Source organism: Scyliorhinus torazame, chromosome 8 (assembly GCF_047496885.1).
Source record: "Scyliorhinus torazame isolate Kashiwa2021f chromosome 8, sScyTor2.1, whole genome shotgun sequence".
NCBI classification, from domain to species: Eukaryota; Metazoa; Chordata; class Chondrichthyes; order Carcharhiniformes; family Scyliorhinidae; genus Scyliorhinus; species Scyliorhinus torazame.
In genome coordinates this window covers 233,098,292-233,112,354 of record NC_092714.1, presented here as the reverse complement: position 1 = coordinate 233,112,354, position 14,063 = coordinate 233,098,292, and the positions used below count along the sequence as shown (strand labels likewise).

The 14,063-nt window shown below is 52.4% G+C and overlaps 1 protein-coding gene across 1 annotated transcript in view; it reads left to right on the top strand.

The window, feature by feature from the left end:
* The window catches only part of LOC140428455 (peroxidasin homolog), a 323,476-nt gene that overhangs the window by 235,377 nt on the left and 74,036 nt on the right, over positions 1–14,063 (top strand). Inside the window, 3 exon segments of the mRNA XM_072514932.1 lie at positions 6,211–6,317; positions 6,320–6,374; positions 9,653–9,930. Coding sequence (XP_072371033.1) covers positions 6,211–6,317; positions 6,320–6,374; positions 9,653–9,930 — 440 coding nt within the window.

The window sequence follows — 14,063 nt, the reverse complement described above, 5'->3', positions numbered from 1 at the left end:
CATCCACCCACCCAGCACCCTCACCCCCCTCCCCAACCCCACCCACCCCACCCGCATGCACACCACCCCGCCCCCCCCCCCCCCCATTGCCGATCCACCGGCGGCACAACGGGCCGGGCTCACACAGTTGCGGGTGGACCGCGTGTCTATCGCAGGCCATGGAGGATGATGACAACCCGCCCTGCGATGAGCTCCTGGCTCTACATCGTTGGACTATGTCTGACCCATGGCCACAGTACCACCATCCACCCGGTACCATCCCTGCATGCGGCTGTGACACTGCAGCGCACGGTCCCGTCCTCTGCCCGGGGGGATGTTGATGGCGGCCCAGGGGGCAGACTCACCTGGGGCTGAGGTAAGACCACCCCTCACACACACACTTGCGCTCAACGTACATGACACGCCCGCACACTTTGGACAGAGCACAAAGGCAGCTTCGGTAGGTGTAACATTGACTTCAATAACCAAAGGAGTTCATGCACGTGCCCTAGCCCCTAAAACTCATCTGTGCCCTGCACCCGTGCCAACTTACTCAGTGTCTAATTGTTTGGCCTTACGGGCCCTTTGACTACGTCTACGTGGTTCCCCAGACGGTACAGCAGAACTGGAGGTGGACTCCTGTGATTCCTGCCTCTGACACTGGATCCCTTTGGCGGCCGTTTCCTGGGGCGTCCTGGCCTAGATGGGCCAGGCTGCGGCCCGGGCGACTGGGATGGCGAGCTGCCAGCCTGTCCTGCCTGTTGCCCACTGATGCACCTGTGACGGAAGGGGGGGAATCCGAGGTGTCGCAGTGTACCGGGACCTCCCCTACAGAGGGAGCCGGGACGGACCACACCACCTCCTCCTCCCTCGGGGTGCCCGGTGGCCCCCAGGCCGCTACATGGGTGGGGGATGCGAACGGACTGGCCATCCGACGCCCCCCCCGACATCTGGCGCTGCCAGTCCTGGAGGCCCGTGCTGGTATCGACAGGGGTCTGCAGGTTTGCAGCCATGGAGCCCAGGGTGTTCAAACCTGTCTGTGACAGTGCGACGCCGGCTCGCACATGGCCACTGGCGCCCGATTGCCCTCAGCGATGGCCTGCTGAGACTGGGCCATGGCCTGCAGAGACTGGGCCATGGCCTGCTGAGGACTGGGCCCATGGCCTGCAGAGACTGGGCTATGGCGTTGAGCGCCTCTGCCATCTGGCGCTGGCACTGCTCATGGCCTCCTGTGAGAGGGCAGCCATTTCCTGGGCCACAGACGCCCCTGCACGGAAGGCCCAGGCCTCGCAAACCGTTCCCCATGTCTGACACCGTCGCAACCATTGCCTCCACCGCGGACGCCACCCTGTGCGGTGTCAGCCTGGGTGGCACGCATGACCGGGACCACTCCCAGCTCCTGGACGCGGTGGACTCCTCCACCTGCGACCGCAGCCGCCGCAAGCCGCCCGTCACCCTCTTCAGCTCGTCTCCGGGTCGGTGGTTGCATCGGATCTATGGGTGGGTGTGGTAACTGCAGGAACCCGGGATCCATCTGGCGGCAAATGTTCGCTTGGCCTGGGCTGCCCTCCGACCGCCCGGTCCCTCTGCTGCTCCTACCCTCCACCTGCTGTACCGGGACGGCTGTGTTGTGCGCACCAGTGACATGTACCAGACGCCTCATCACTAAAGTGCCCAACCGTGGTGAGTGTTCTGCGATGGTGGAGGGTGTTGGTGACAGCAGTGGCGTTGGTGTCGTGCTCTTCGTCCCACTCTGACTCCATGGCACTTTGGGGTGGGGGTTCGTCTCCACCCATCCAACTCTGAGTCACTGTCCGGTATTTCGTCTCCCGGGTAGGGGTTGTCCTGGTAGTGCTGTCCCCGGGTAGGGGTGTCCTGGGGTAGTGCTGTCCCGGGTAGGGGTGTCCTGGGTAGTGGTGTCCTGGGTAGTGGTGTCCTGGGTAGTGGTGTCCTGGGTAGTGGTGTCCTGGCTCGGATGTGACGGGGGCCTGTGTCTGCCCCCCTCATCGCTGGGTGGTCGCTCCCGCACGTGACGGGGGTGTCGTCTCCCTGTTGCTCCAGGTCTCTCCGTCTCCCGTGAGTGTGCGAGGGGCATCCTGCGGGCGTCGCACGCTGGAGGGTCCGGGTCTCTCCGTCTCCCGTGGTCTCCGAGGGGCATCCTGCGGGCGTCGCATGCTGGAGGGTCCGGGTCTCTCCGTCTCTCCGTGGTCTCCGAGGGGCATCCTGCGGGCGTCGCATGCTGGAGGGTCCGGGTCTCTCCGTCTCCCGTGGTCTCCGAGGGGCATCCTGCGGGCGTCGCATGCTGGAGGGTGCGGGTCCTCTCCCGTCTCCTGTGGTCTCCGAGGGGCATCCTGCGGGCGTCGCATGCTGGAGGGTGCGGGTCTCTCCGTCTCCTGTGGTCTCCGAGGGGCATCCTGCGGGTGGTGTGCATCTGCGGGGATGGGTGCCTGGACGTTTGGTCCTGCGATACACAATGAAGCATGCATGGTTAGACATCAGGCAGGTGATCAGGTGATACGGGGGAGGGGGATATAGGGGAGGGGGGATATGGGGACGGGCTGTCGGTGGCTCACTTTGCTGGTGGGCCCCCGACCTCTGCATCAGCAACCTCCCGGTCCTCAGGTCCGCCAGCCAGTTCCATGGCCCTTTCCTCGTGTACGGTCAGTGGCCTCTCATCAGCGGGCCCTCCTCCAGTCCTCACATGCTCCCTATTGTTGTCGTGCGCGCTTCTCCTGTGGGGGGGGGGGGGGGCTGGGGGGTGGTGGCAGGGTAAAAGGCAACAGTGTTAGGCAGGTATATGAATGCACGCCATCGGTTTGCGCGTGCATTGCAGAGGTTAAGGTTAGGGCTGGATTCACTTGGGGATAAGGGGGATATGGGGGAGGGGGGATATGGGGGAGGGGGGATATGGGGGATATGGGGGAGGGGGGATATGGGGGAGGGGGGAAATGGGGAGGGGGATATGGGGGATATGGGGAGGGGGATATGGGGGTTATGGGGGGGAGGGGGGGATATGGGGGAGGGGGGATATGGGGGAGTGGGGGATATGGGAGGGGATATGGGGGATATGGGAGGGGGGATATGGGGGAGGGGGGATATGGTGGGAGGGGGGATATGGGGGAGGGTGGTATATGGGGGAGGGGGGATATGGGGGAGGGGGGATATGGGGAAGGGGGGATATGGGGAGGGGGGATATGGGGAGGGGGGGGATATGGGGGAGGGGGGATATGGGGGATATGGGGAGGGGGGATATGGGGAGGGGGATATGGGGAGGGGGGATATGGGGATATGGGGAGGGGGATATGGGGGAGGGGGGGATATGGGGGAGGGAGGATATTGGGGGGAGGGGGGTATATGGGGAGGCTCACCCTGCCTGCTCTGACGAGGTCGTTCACCTTCTTGTGGCCACTGGGTGCCTGTCCGTGGTGTCTGGGCCACAGCGGTGACGGCCTCTGCCACTTCCCTCCACAGATGCCGGCTGTGGCGTGGGGCAACTCTGCGGTCCGTGCCCGGGATACAGGGCGTCCCTCCTCTGCTCCACCGCGTCCAGGAGCGCCTCCACATCGCGTGACTCGAACCTCGGGGCTGAGCGACGGCCAGCCATCCAGTCGGGTGTTGCGGTCGGGTGTTTGCGGTCGGGTGGGGGGGAGCTGCGCGGCCTTATGAGCCGTCACGCCGTGCAGCGCGTATGACGCTGCACGGCGTGAACCACTGCGCAAGCGCATATCCCGTTACGTCGCTGCTAGCCCATTTCGGGCCGGAGACTATCGTCCCATTTTTATGACGTGACGCAAGTGGATTTGCGCCGTTTTTTGCGCCGATCGGCGGGACTTTCGCCGATAACGGGAGAATTTCGCCCGAGATTTCCAACAGAATAACGATAACCCCCATTTAACAAATAAACATGCCAGTAAGGAAAACACCCCACTCTAACCTAAACAAAACAGAAAAACCAAACGCCCCTCCCCCCCTCCCCCAGGTGCTGCTGCTATTGACCTCCACCTAACGTTCCGCGAGGAAGTCTAGGAACGGTTGCCACCGCCTGGAGAACCCATGCACAGACCCTCGCAAGGCAAACTTTATCCTTTCAGCTTGATGAACCCCTGCCATATTGTTAATCCAAGCTTCCATGCTTGGGGGCTTTGCATCCTTCCACATTACTAGGATCCTCCGCCAGGCTACCAGGGACGCAAAGGCCAGAACCCCGGCCTAGCGCCGGGCATGTCTAGAACATATGAGTGTGATTTGCTGGGCTCCCCGAGCACCTCACACACCTGTCCTCCACCCCAAAAAACCTACTCATCCTCGCCCCTGTCATATGCGCCCTATGGACAACTTTGAACTGTATTAGGCTGAGCCTGGTGCAAGAGAAGGAAGAATTAACCCTACTCGGGGCATCAGCCCACAGATCTTCATCCAGCTCCTGCCCCATCTCCTCCTCCTACTTACCCTTTAACTCCTCCACCGAGGCCTCCTCCGCCTCCTGCAGTTCCTGATAGATCGCCGAGGACCTTGCCTTCTCCAACCCATACACCCTAAATCACCCTGTCCTGAATCCTTTGTGCTGGGAGCAGCGGAAATTCCCTCAACTGCCGTCTCACAAACGCCCTCACTTGCATGTACCTAAAAGCATTCCAAGGAGGTAACCCAAATTTCTCTCTCGCACCCCTAGGCTCACAAATGTCCCATCGATGATAGGTCCCCCATTCTTTTAATCCCAGCCCGATGCCATCTCAGAAACCCCCCCATCCATCCTACCCGGAACAAATCTGTGGTTCTCTCGTATCGGGGACCAGACTGAGGGCCCCCACCTCGCCCCATGTTGCCTCCACTGCCCCCAGATCTCAGAGTCCGTCGCCACCACCGGACTCGTGGTGTACCTTGTCGGCGCAAGCGGCAACGGTACCGTCACCAGCGCCCCCAGACTCGTACCCCACACAAGACGCCATCTCTAGCCTCTTCCACGCCGCCCCCTCTCCGTCCATTACCCACTTACGGATCATCGCCACATTAGCTGGCCAATAATAGCCACATAGATTCGGCAGCGCCAGCCCCCCCCCCATGTCCCCTGCTACGCTCCAAAAACACCCTCTTCACCCTCGGGGTCTTATTCGCCATACGAATCCCATAATACTCCTGCTTACCCATTTTAAAAAAGCCTTGAGGATTAGGATGGGCAGGCACTGGAACACAAACAGGAACCACGGGAGGACCGCATCTTGACCGACTGCACCCTACCCGCCAGGGAGAGTGGCAGCATATCCCATCTCTTGAAGTCCTCCTCCATCTGTTCCACCAGGTGGATCCCCAGTATCGGAAGCTCCTCTCCACCCTCTTCAGCGGTAACTCGACTATCCCCCTTCCCTGGTCCCCTGCATGCACCACAAAGAGCTCACTCTTCCCACGTTGAGCTTATAGCCCCAGAAGTCCCAAACTCCCGAAGGATCCGCATAACCTCCGCTACCCCCTCCACTGGGTCTGCAACAGATAACAACAGGTCATCAGCATATAACGACACCCGGTGTCCCCCCCCCCCCCCCCCCCCCCCCCCCCCCACCCTCCCCCTCCCCCCCGGACCAATCCCCTCCAGTTCCTACACTCCCTCAGTGCCATGGCCAGCGGCTCAATTGCCAGTGCAAACAACAAGGGGGATAAGGGACACCCCTGCCTCGTCCCGCGGTCCAACCTAAAGTACTCTGACCTCCGCCGGTTCGTAGCCACACTCGCCACTGGGGCCCTATATAACAGCCTGACCCACATTATGAACCCTTCCGCGAACCCAAACCTCCCAAGCACTTCCTAGAGATACTCCCACTCCATCCAATCAAAAGCCGTGTTGGTAATAGTTTCTAACATATCTCTACAACAGTTCCCCTATTTTTCAGATTCGCAAGTTGCGGCTTGTACGAAAGCTGGACCATATTTAATTCATTGATAGCAGTAGGAATTATGTAAATGGAGTATACACTTAACTACAAGGACATTTTCCATCATTTAACTGTGAGTAACCTGCAGGGAACTAAAAACTGAGGCATCTTCACCATCTCTTTTAAAATATCACAAAAATGCCCAGGGCAAGAACAGTAAGAACATGATGGGTGTGCTTATTTTTTTAGGATTGCAATTATAATTCTTTGTTGTATTCTGGATGAGTTAATTATTTTGGTTTGGGTTCATGTATCACTTAATGCAAGCTCCATGCTCATCATCATACTTATTTATGTCCCTCAGTAATGAGATAGATATGAAGGATGACAATCGTGTGAACCTATTGGAAGATGGCACACTGATGATTCAGGACATAAAAGAGTCAGACCAAGGTGCCTACCAGTGCATGGCACAAACGTGGCAGGAGAGGTCAAGACGAATGAAGTCATCCTCCGGTATTTTGGAAGGACCATGTAAGGAACCAGAAATATGTTTGAACACTTGTGTTGTTATTCCATGTTTTATTTCCTGCTGCATAGGAGGGTTTGTCCTAGATCATAAGATAATAAGATTATAAGAAATAGGAGCAGGTGTAGGCCGCAGAAGATCATCCATCACATTTCCGTGCCAAGTGTTTTTCAACTCGTGTTTGCGCAACCCTTTCAGCTGTAATCGTCCCTATTCTTCATCTGATTCCCTTTTACAATCATCCCTGTCTATAGCCACTTGCGGTAGAGCATTTCATATTTCCATAAACCTTTGTGATTTTTAAAAATAATTCTTCCTTTGTGTTCTGTTATACTAAAGAAAAGGTTATGCTCTTATTGCATTTTAAACAAAACAAAGCTGGTGATATTATTTTGCAATATAGCTTTTTATTCTTTGACAGAAGATTTAATAAAGCTGATTCGTATTATAATAATCGCTTATTGTCACAAGTAGGCTTCAATGAAATTACTGTAAAAATCCCCTAGTCGCCAAATTCTGGGACCTGTTCGGGGAGGCCGGTACGGAAATTGAACCCACGCTGCTGGCATTGTTCTGCATTACAAGCCAGCTGTTTAGCCCACTGTGCTAAACCAGCCCCTACAGAATTTAGCATTGGAAAGATGATTGTAACATGATCTCTTTAAGCTGGTCAATCATTTTATTATTTTAAGATTATACGATTGGCGTTTTAGCGATAGAATTTTTTCTTTTCCGTCTTGCTGTTGGAATATTTTGTTTGGCTCAAACTGTGAAGCAGTATGGGATGCAAGTCACGAGTTTTTTTATCTTTACAATTAAATGTAATGATTGAAATTGTAAATTTCATAAAAGCTACTGCAAAAAAAATCATAATGCACTTTTTCGTTGTCAGACTATTAACTTGGTAAACTTCAGAGGATGGGCAAGTATGTAAACCATGCTCACAAACAGCGAATGATTGGAGATCAACTAACACACAAACATCAGAAATTGCATTCAACCAATCAGACTGGGTGAAAGACATCTCTTTCACACTTTCTCAATGTTAGTGGAGTATATTTTGACCTGCGGGAAACTGACCGGATTCAATTTTTACATTTTAAAAATGTGGGTTTTCATTTCTGTATGGCCAAAATGATCATCTGTTTCAACTACTCGACCATAATGTTCCCTCTACAATAGCTTTTTTGATCTGTAATCTTCAATACCAGAGTGCCTAATGTTGGCGAAGCAAGTGTGAAATTAGGCAGCTTGAATCTGCATTATGTAGTGGATATATAGCGTAGTAGAATTCAATAGAACATGTGCATAACATGTGGCCGAGATTCTCCGACCCCCCGCCGGGTCGGAGAATCGGCGGGGGCTGGCGTGAATCCCACCCCTGCCGGTTGCTGAATTTTCCGGCACCGGAGATTCGGCGGGGGTAGGAATTGCGCCGCGCCGGTTGGCGGCCCCCCCCCCGGCGATTCTCCGGCCCGGATGGGCCAAAGTCCCGCTGCTAGAATGCCTGTCCCGCCGGCGTGGATTAAACCACCTCTCTTACCTGTGGGACAAGGCGGCGCGGGCGGGCTCCGGGGTCATGGGGGGGGCGTGGGGCGATCTGGCCCCAGGGGGTGCCCCCACGGTGGCCTGGCTCGCGATCGGGGCCCACCAATCCGCGGGCGGGCCTGTGCAGTGGGGGCACTCTTTTCCTTCCGCCTTCGCCACGGTCTCCACCATACCGGAGGCAGAAGAGACCCCCTCCACTGCACATGCGCGGGGATGCTGTGAGCGGCCGCTGGCGCTCCCGCGCATGCGCCGCCCGACAATGTCATTTCCGCGCCAGCTGGCGGGGCACCAAAGGCCTTTCCCGCCAGCTGGTGGGGCGGAAATCATTCCGGCGCGGGCCTAGCTCCTCAAGGTTAGGGCTCAGCCGCTCAAGATGCAGAGACGTCCGCACCTTTAGGGCGGCGCGATGCCGGACCGATTTGCGCCGTATTTGGCACTGGTCGGCGGACATCGTGCTGATTATGGAGAATTTCGCCCATGGAAACTCAAAACCCTCATTTCACAATGCATTGAAAACTCCTAAGTTAAACACATCCCTCTGGAAAGTTGCATTGTAAAAGCGTCCACATCTATCTGTGTTCACTGTTAAGCCTGTAGGTGGTGCTGTGATAAGGGGTTTTGATTTGGAGTGTTGCTCACATTTGCACAACCTTGAACATTCCTGGAGGAATCGATCTTTGTGCAAAAATGAAAACCTATTGTCGTTGCTGATTGGCATCTGTATTTTTGGCAAAGCTTAAATATATCACAACCTCTTCGTTGTTTGCAAATTCGGAGTTTATTGATTGCTTGATAAATTGGAGCTTACTAAAGATAATATTCTCTGAAGTTTTACAAGAATCAGAACTTGTCTTGCAATAAAAAAATTAGTTGCAAATCAGGACGTGTCCCCCGCATGCTGAGATGTTCCAACACCCACCACCTTTGCGAATGTATATTTTCCCCATTCCTGCCCAATTTTGTCTTCCTTCCAGCCTCTTGCCAATTCCCACTTTCTCTTCCCACTTTCTCCAACCACGTCCTTTCCCTTTTCCTCACCACCAATCCAATTATCCCTCATCCACACCCCAAAGATGGGACTTGGTCTTGATGAGTCAGTGTGTGATATGCAATGATTGGCAGTTAACTTCACACTATTTGCAGAGGTTGGGCACAGTTCCATCAATTTAGTGAATTGTCTGATGCAAGAGGTTGTGGTTTTCACAATATAATGCTCTCTGGATAGAGTCATAAAGGTTTACAGCATGAAAACAGGCACTTCGGCCCAACTTGTCCAGGCCGCCCAGTTTTTACCAATAAACTAATCCTAATTTCCCGCATTAGGCCCATATCCCTCCATAACCATCTTTCCCATATAACTGTCTAAATGCTTTTTAAAAGATAAAATTGTACCCGCCTCTACTAGTGCCTCTGGCAGCTCATTCCAGATACTTACCACCCTCTGTGAACAAATTGCCTCTCTGGACCCTTGTGTGTCTCTCTCTTATCAACTTAAATCTATGTCCTCTAGTTTTAGGCTCCCTTACCTTTGGGAAAAGATGTTGACTATCTACCCTATCTATGCGCCTCGTTATTTTATAGACCTCTATAAGATCACCCCCAAAGTCTCATATGCTCCAGGGTAAAAAGTCCCAGTCTATCCAGCCTCTTATAACTGGTTTGTGTGGAAGATTAACTCTTACTATCCTAAGGTAGAATATTTTAAAAGGCTGTGCTTGACATTTACTTTTCCAGCAAAACCCACTTTTGTGATTCAGCCTCAAAATACGGAGGTATTGGTAGGGGAGAGCGTCACACTTGAATGCGGAGTCTCTGGCCATCCTCAACCCCGCATCATCTGGACAAAGGGTAATAACAACCCAATTCCTGACGACTTCAGGTACACCATCACTTCTTCTGGTGGGCTTTTCATGCAGAATGTCACCTTTGAGGATCAGGGACAGTACAACTGTAACGCGAGCAACACTGAAGGTTCCATCCAGGCTGTGGCCCACATCATCGTGCAAGGTACAGAATGAACTGCTACTGTTTTTCAGTTATTAATATTAATACTAAAAGCGCAATGCATCGATTAAATGATCAATAAGGCCAAATGAAATACTTTTTGTAAAAAGCTATTTCAAAAATTTTCAGGAAAGCTTAATTTCTGTTCTTTTATTACCTAGTTAAACTTTAGAAAATGGGTACATTTTAAAGTCATAACTGCACAAAAGCTCTGCAGTTGCCGAGTATTAATTTTTAAAAACCTCTTGATGAAGGCTGGAAATTCCTATTGTGATATTAGTGAATAGAAACATAGAAAATAGGAGCAGGAGGAGGCCACTCGGCCCTTTGAGTCTGTTCCAACATTCATTAAGTTCATGGCTGATAATCCAACTCAATAGCCGAATCCCGCTTTCCCCCCCATATCCTTTGAACCCCTTCACCTCAAGTGCTATATCTAACTGCTTCCTGAAACATGTATAGTTTTCCTTTGTGTGTTTTACAGGCATTAACTCATTTATTTAAATAGATTAATAAGTCCATTAAATTGTGGACAATAAAAGGTAATTTGCATTGAGTTTCTTGTTCATGTTCAGTCTTGTCAATCATAATTTTAATTCTCCTTTTGATTTAAATTTCCACTAAAGTGATTGAACAAAGGACTTGCACACAATATGAAAACAATTATGTATCATGCAATTATATTTGTATTTGAACCTAGTTTAACGTCTCCCATGAACTCAAAAAGACTTCTTTTTAAATACAGTGAAATTTGCCATGATATTGCTGTTGAATTTTCCTTTCAGTGCAGAAGATACTCTTCAACAGTTTGGGCGAGCGCGATCGAACAGCCTCATCACGGCCGGCTCGGTGATGCGGCAAGGCCGTCACATCTTGTGAGGGGGCTGGTTTAGCACAGGGCTAAATCGCTGGCTTTGAAAGCAGACCAAGGCAGGCCAGCAGCACAGTTCAATTCTCGTACCAGCCTCCCCGAACAGGCGCCAGAATGTGGCGACTAGGGGCTTTTCACAGTAACTTAATTTGAAGCCTACTTGTGACAATAAGCGATTTTCATTTAATTTCATTTTCACGTGTTTTGTGACGCTCGGAAAGCCTCGCGGGATCTACCGCAATCTCACGGGGCATTGTAATCTAATGCAATCTCACAAGACATTGTAATCTGGATCTCGCCCTCATTGGGTGAGATTCAGATTGACATATTTAAGTTAACCATTAGGCTCCTTTATATGTTGCCACCCGATCCTCCTGAGGCCCGGGAACAAACGGCTGTGCCTGGGAGACCTCACAAACGTGCACCAGACGTAGCGGCACCCCGGGGGGAGGGGGGGGGTTATTCCAGGCGATCGGAGGCCCCCCGTGATTGGACTCTGGGCATGGTGGTACACTAGCTCTAGGTAGTGCCACCCTGGCAGGATGGCACTGCCAGAGACACTACCAGAGTGTCAGGCTGGCGATGCCTGGGTGTCAGGGTTCAGGCCCGAAGGTGCCCTGCCCTTATGAGTTGGAGTGAGGGGGGGGCTCAAGGGCCACCTAAGAGGTAAGTTGGGGCACTAATGGGGTCTGGAAGCCACAGAGGGGAAATAGCACCCCAAGGCACCCCGATCCGCAAGTACTCTTAGGTAAGCGTGGCTTTGACAGGGAATTCCTCACAGAGGCCAGAAAAAACCATGGAGTGCTGTTTGATCGTGGGATCATTCTCAGCACTGCAGCGTCAAGACACCCCACCATACACAACCAAAATGGGACTCTGGGTGTTAAACGCATCCTAGAGCTATGTGTATTCACAGCACTTTTGTTTAAATCCTTGGTGATGGGCTGCAATGGATTGATAGAGATAGCTCTCTAACACTTAACCTGAGCCTCGCACCTCTGAACTGAGTGAACATGACTCAGTCCCAGACCTGATTATTGAGTTTCTCAGGTTCATTGCCCTGCCAAAGATGCCTATAGAGAGGAAGGAGTGGGTGTGGGGCTGCACTAGCCATGAATTTTCACCTGTACAAACAAGTTGATGCTTTTCTCCTCTCGGGTCAGACTCGTGTCCGAAACGATTAGCAACTTATGAAAATTTTAAGTAGTTCCCTCTGTCACATTCATTAATTTTTGACTCCCCTCAGCATTGAGTCCTATTTTTTCCCTGGACGATGAAACACTGAGACTTGGAACCAAAACATTTCCTGTGGATCAGTACAGCCAAATTGAAGAAGCGGAAGCTGGATCCAGGAGCTCGGAATAGGCAAAGACAGAAGTTGTGCAGCTGTTGAGTTACTTGAAGATACTATAAGTCATCCAGCGACCCCGGCAGTTGTAGGCAGAGTTGAGAGGATTCTGCAACGGGTACCATTTTTCTGAAGTGTGGTGATGTTAGGAAAATTGGATTATAATGTAGTGGGCAATTTAAGGGTTTAAAGCCTGTGTTAGAATGAAATAATTCTGTTCTACAGGGCCTGGGTGGGTTTAGCAGCCAGCAGGTGAAATTGATGGAGGAATGTGTTTTTCAGGCTGGGCTAATTTTTGTGAGGGCCACAAAGAATCCAGCATGAGTTTTAAGGATACAAAGTAATAACATTTATTTACAATAACATATATATATATAATATATATATAACAGCAGCAGCAGCAACTTCCCTTGCTGCACATTCCTTCCTACTGGTTCAAAACTGGCCAGCTTTATTTATACTTTACTAATGGTTTACTAATGGTTTCTCCGCCCCCCCCCCCCCCTCATTGGGAAGCTCATACTCCCACAGGATTGTGGGATTGTCATTAGTCCCCAGCCAATGGTAAGCAGGCAGGTTATAACATCCCTCCCCCCCCAAAGTCCAAGGAATCCACCGAAGACCCTGGCGAAGGAGGGCGTCGGACTCATTTTGCCGCAGGCCGGACACCATTTGCACGCGGCATTGGATCAGGCGGCGTGTAACGAGACAGAGACCGGCGTTTCCGTGATGAACGGCGTAACGGTTGTACATCCACGGCCCATGGACCCGAGGATTCCCCCTCTGATGCGTCCTGTGTCTCCATCTCGGAGTCAGAGTCTGCTGCCTCCGTCATGTCAGCGTCTCTATCTCCATTTGGTTCTGTAACGACCTGTGCAGGCTTTGAGTGAGGCACCAGTGGAAGATTGTGAGGACTACCTTCCCTTGTCTCTGGTCTCTGCGGCTGTAGAAATGAGCTCCGGGGGCGGGGAATCTTTGGAGGGGATAGTCTTCTGGACCGAACGTGGTCTACATGTTTGTGCTGGAGACGACCCTGGGCTTGCACCTGGTAAGATATAGGGCCCGTTTGGCGAAAGATTACGCCAGGAACCCACTGGGCACCACCAGCAAAATTCCGAACGAACACTGGGTCACCGGGCGCAAACTGCCGAATCGGCCGATGCCAAGAAAATCCCTGTCCCTGCCGTTCTTGTGTGCGGCGTACTTTTGCGCCAATGTCCAGGAAAACCATACTAAGGCGGGTGCGAAGTCTCCAGCCCATTAGGAGTTCTGCGGGAGCTACCCCAGTCACCGCATGGGGGATGGTCCTATACGTAAACAAAAAGCGAGCCAGTCTCGTGTCCATTGATCCGGAAGACTGCTTCTTTAGGCCTCTTTTGAATGTCTGCACTGCGCGCTCTGCCAACCCATTTGAAGCCGGGTGGTAAGGGGCAGTGCGGATATGGCGTATGCCGTTCATCTTCATGAACCTCGCAAACTCCTCACTCGTGAATGGAGTGCCGTTATCCATGACCAGCACCTCGGGGAGACCATGCGTACTAAAAGACAAACGCATCTTTTCAATTGTTGCGCAGACGTAATAGTTTACGAGACCGAGAAAAGAACGAAGATGCGAAGTGTCAGTCGGGGCGGGGGCCTGTTGAATTGCACGCACCTTCTCTGCGACATGGTGCAAACCTTCGCGGTCCACCCGATAACCTAGGTAGACTACTTCCTTTGCCTGAAATACGCACTTTGTGCAACGTAAACGGACTCCAGCCTCCGAAAAGCGTCTACGGACAGCCTCCAGATTTTCCAAATGTTCCTGCTCCGACGTTCCTGTAATCAAAACGTCATCTAAGTAGACAGCAACACGTGGTAAACCTCTCAAAATGCCAACCGTGTATATTCATACAGGCCCCGGTGTGTATTAATCGT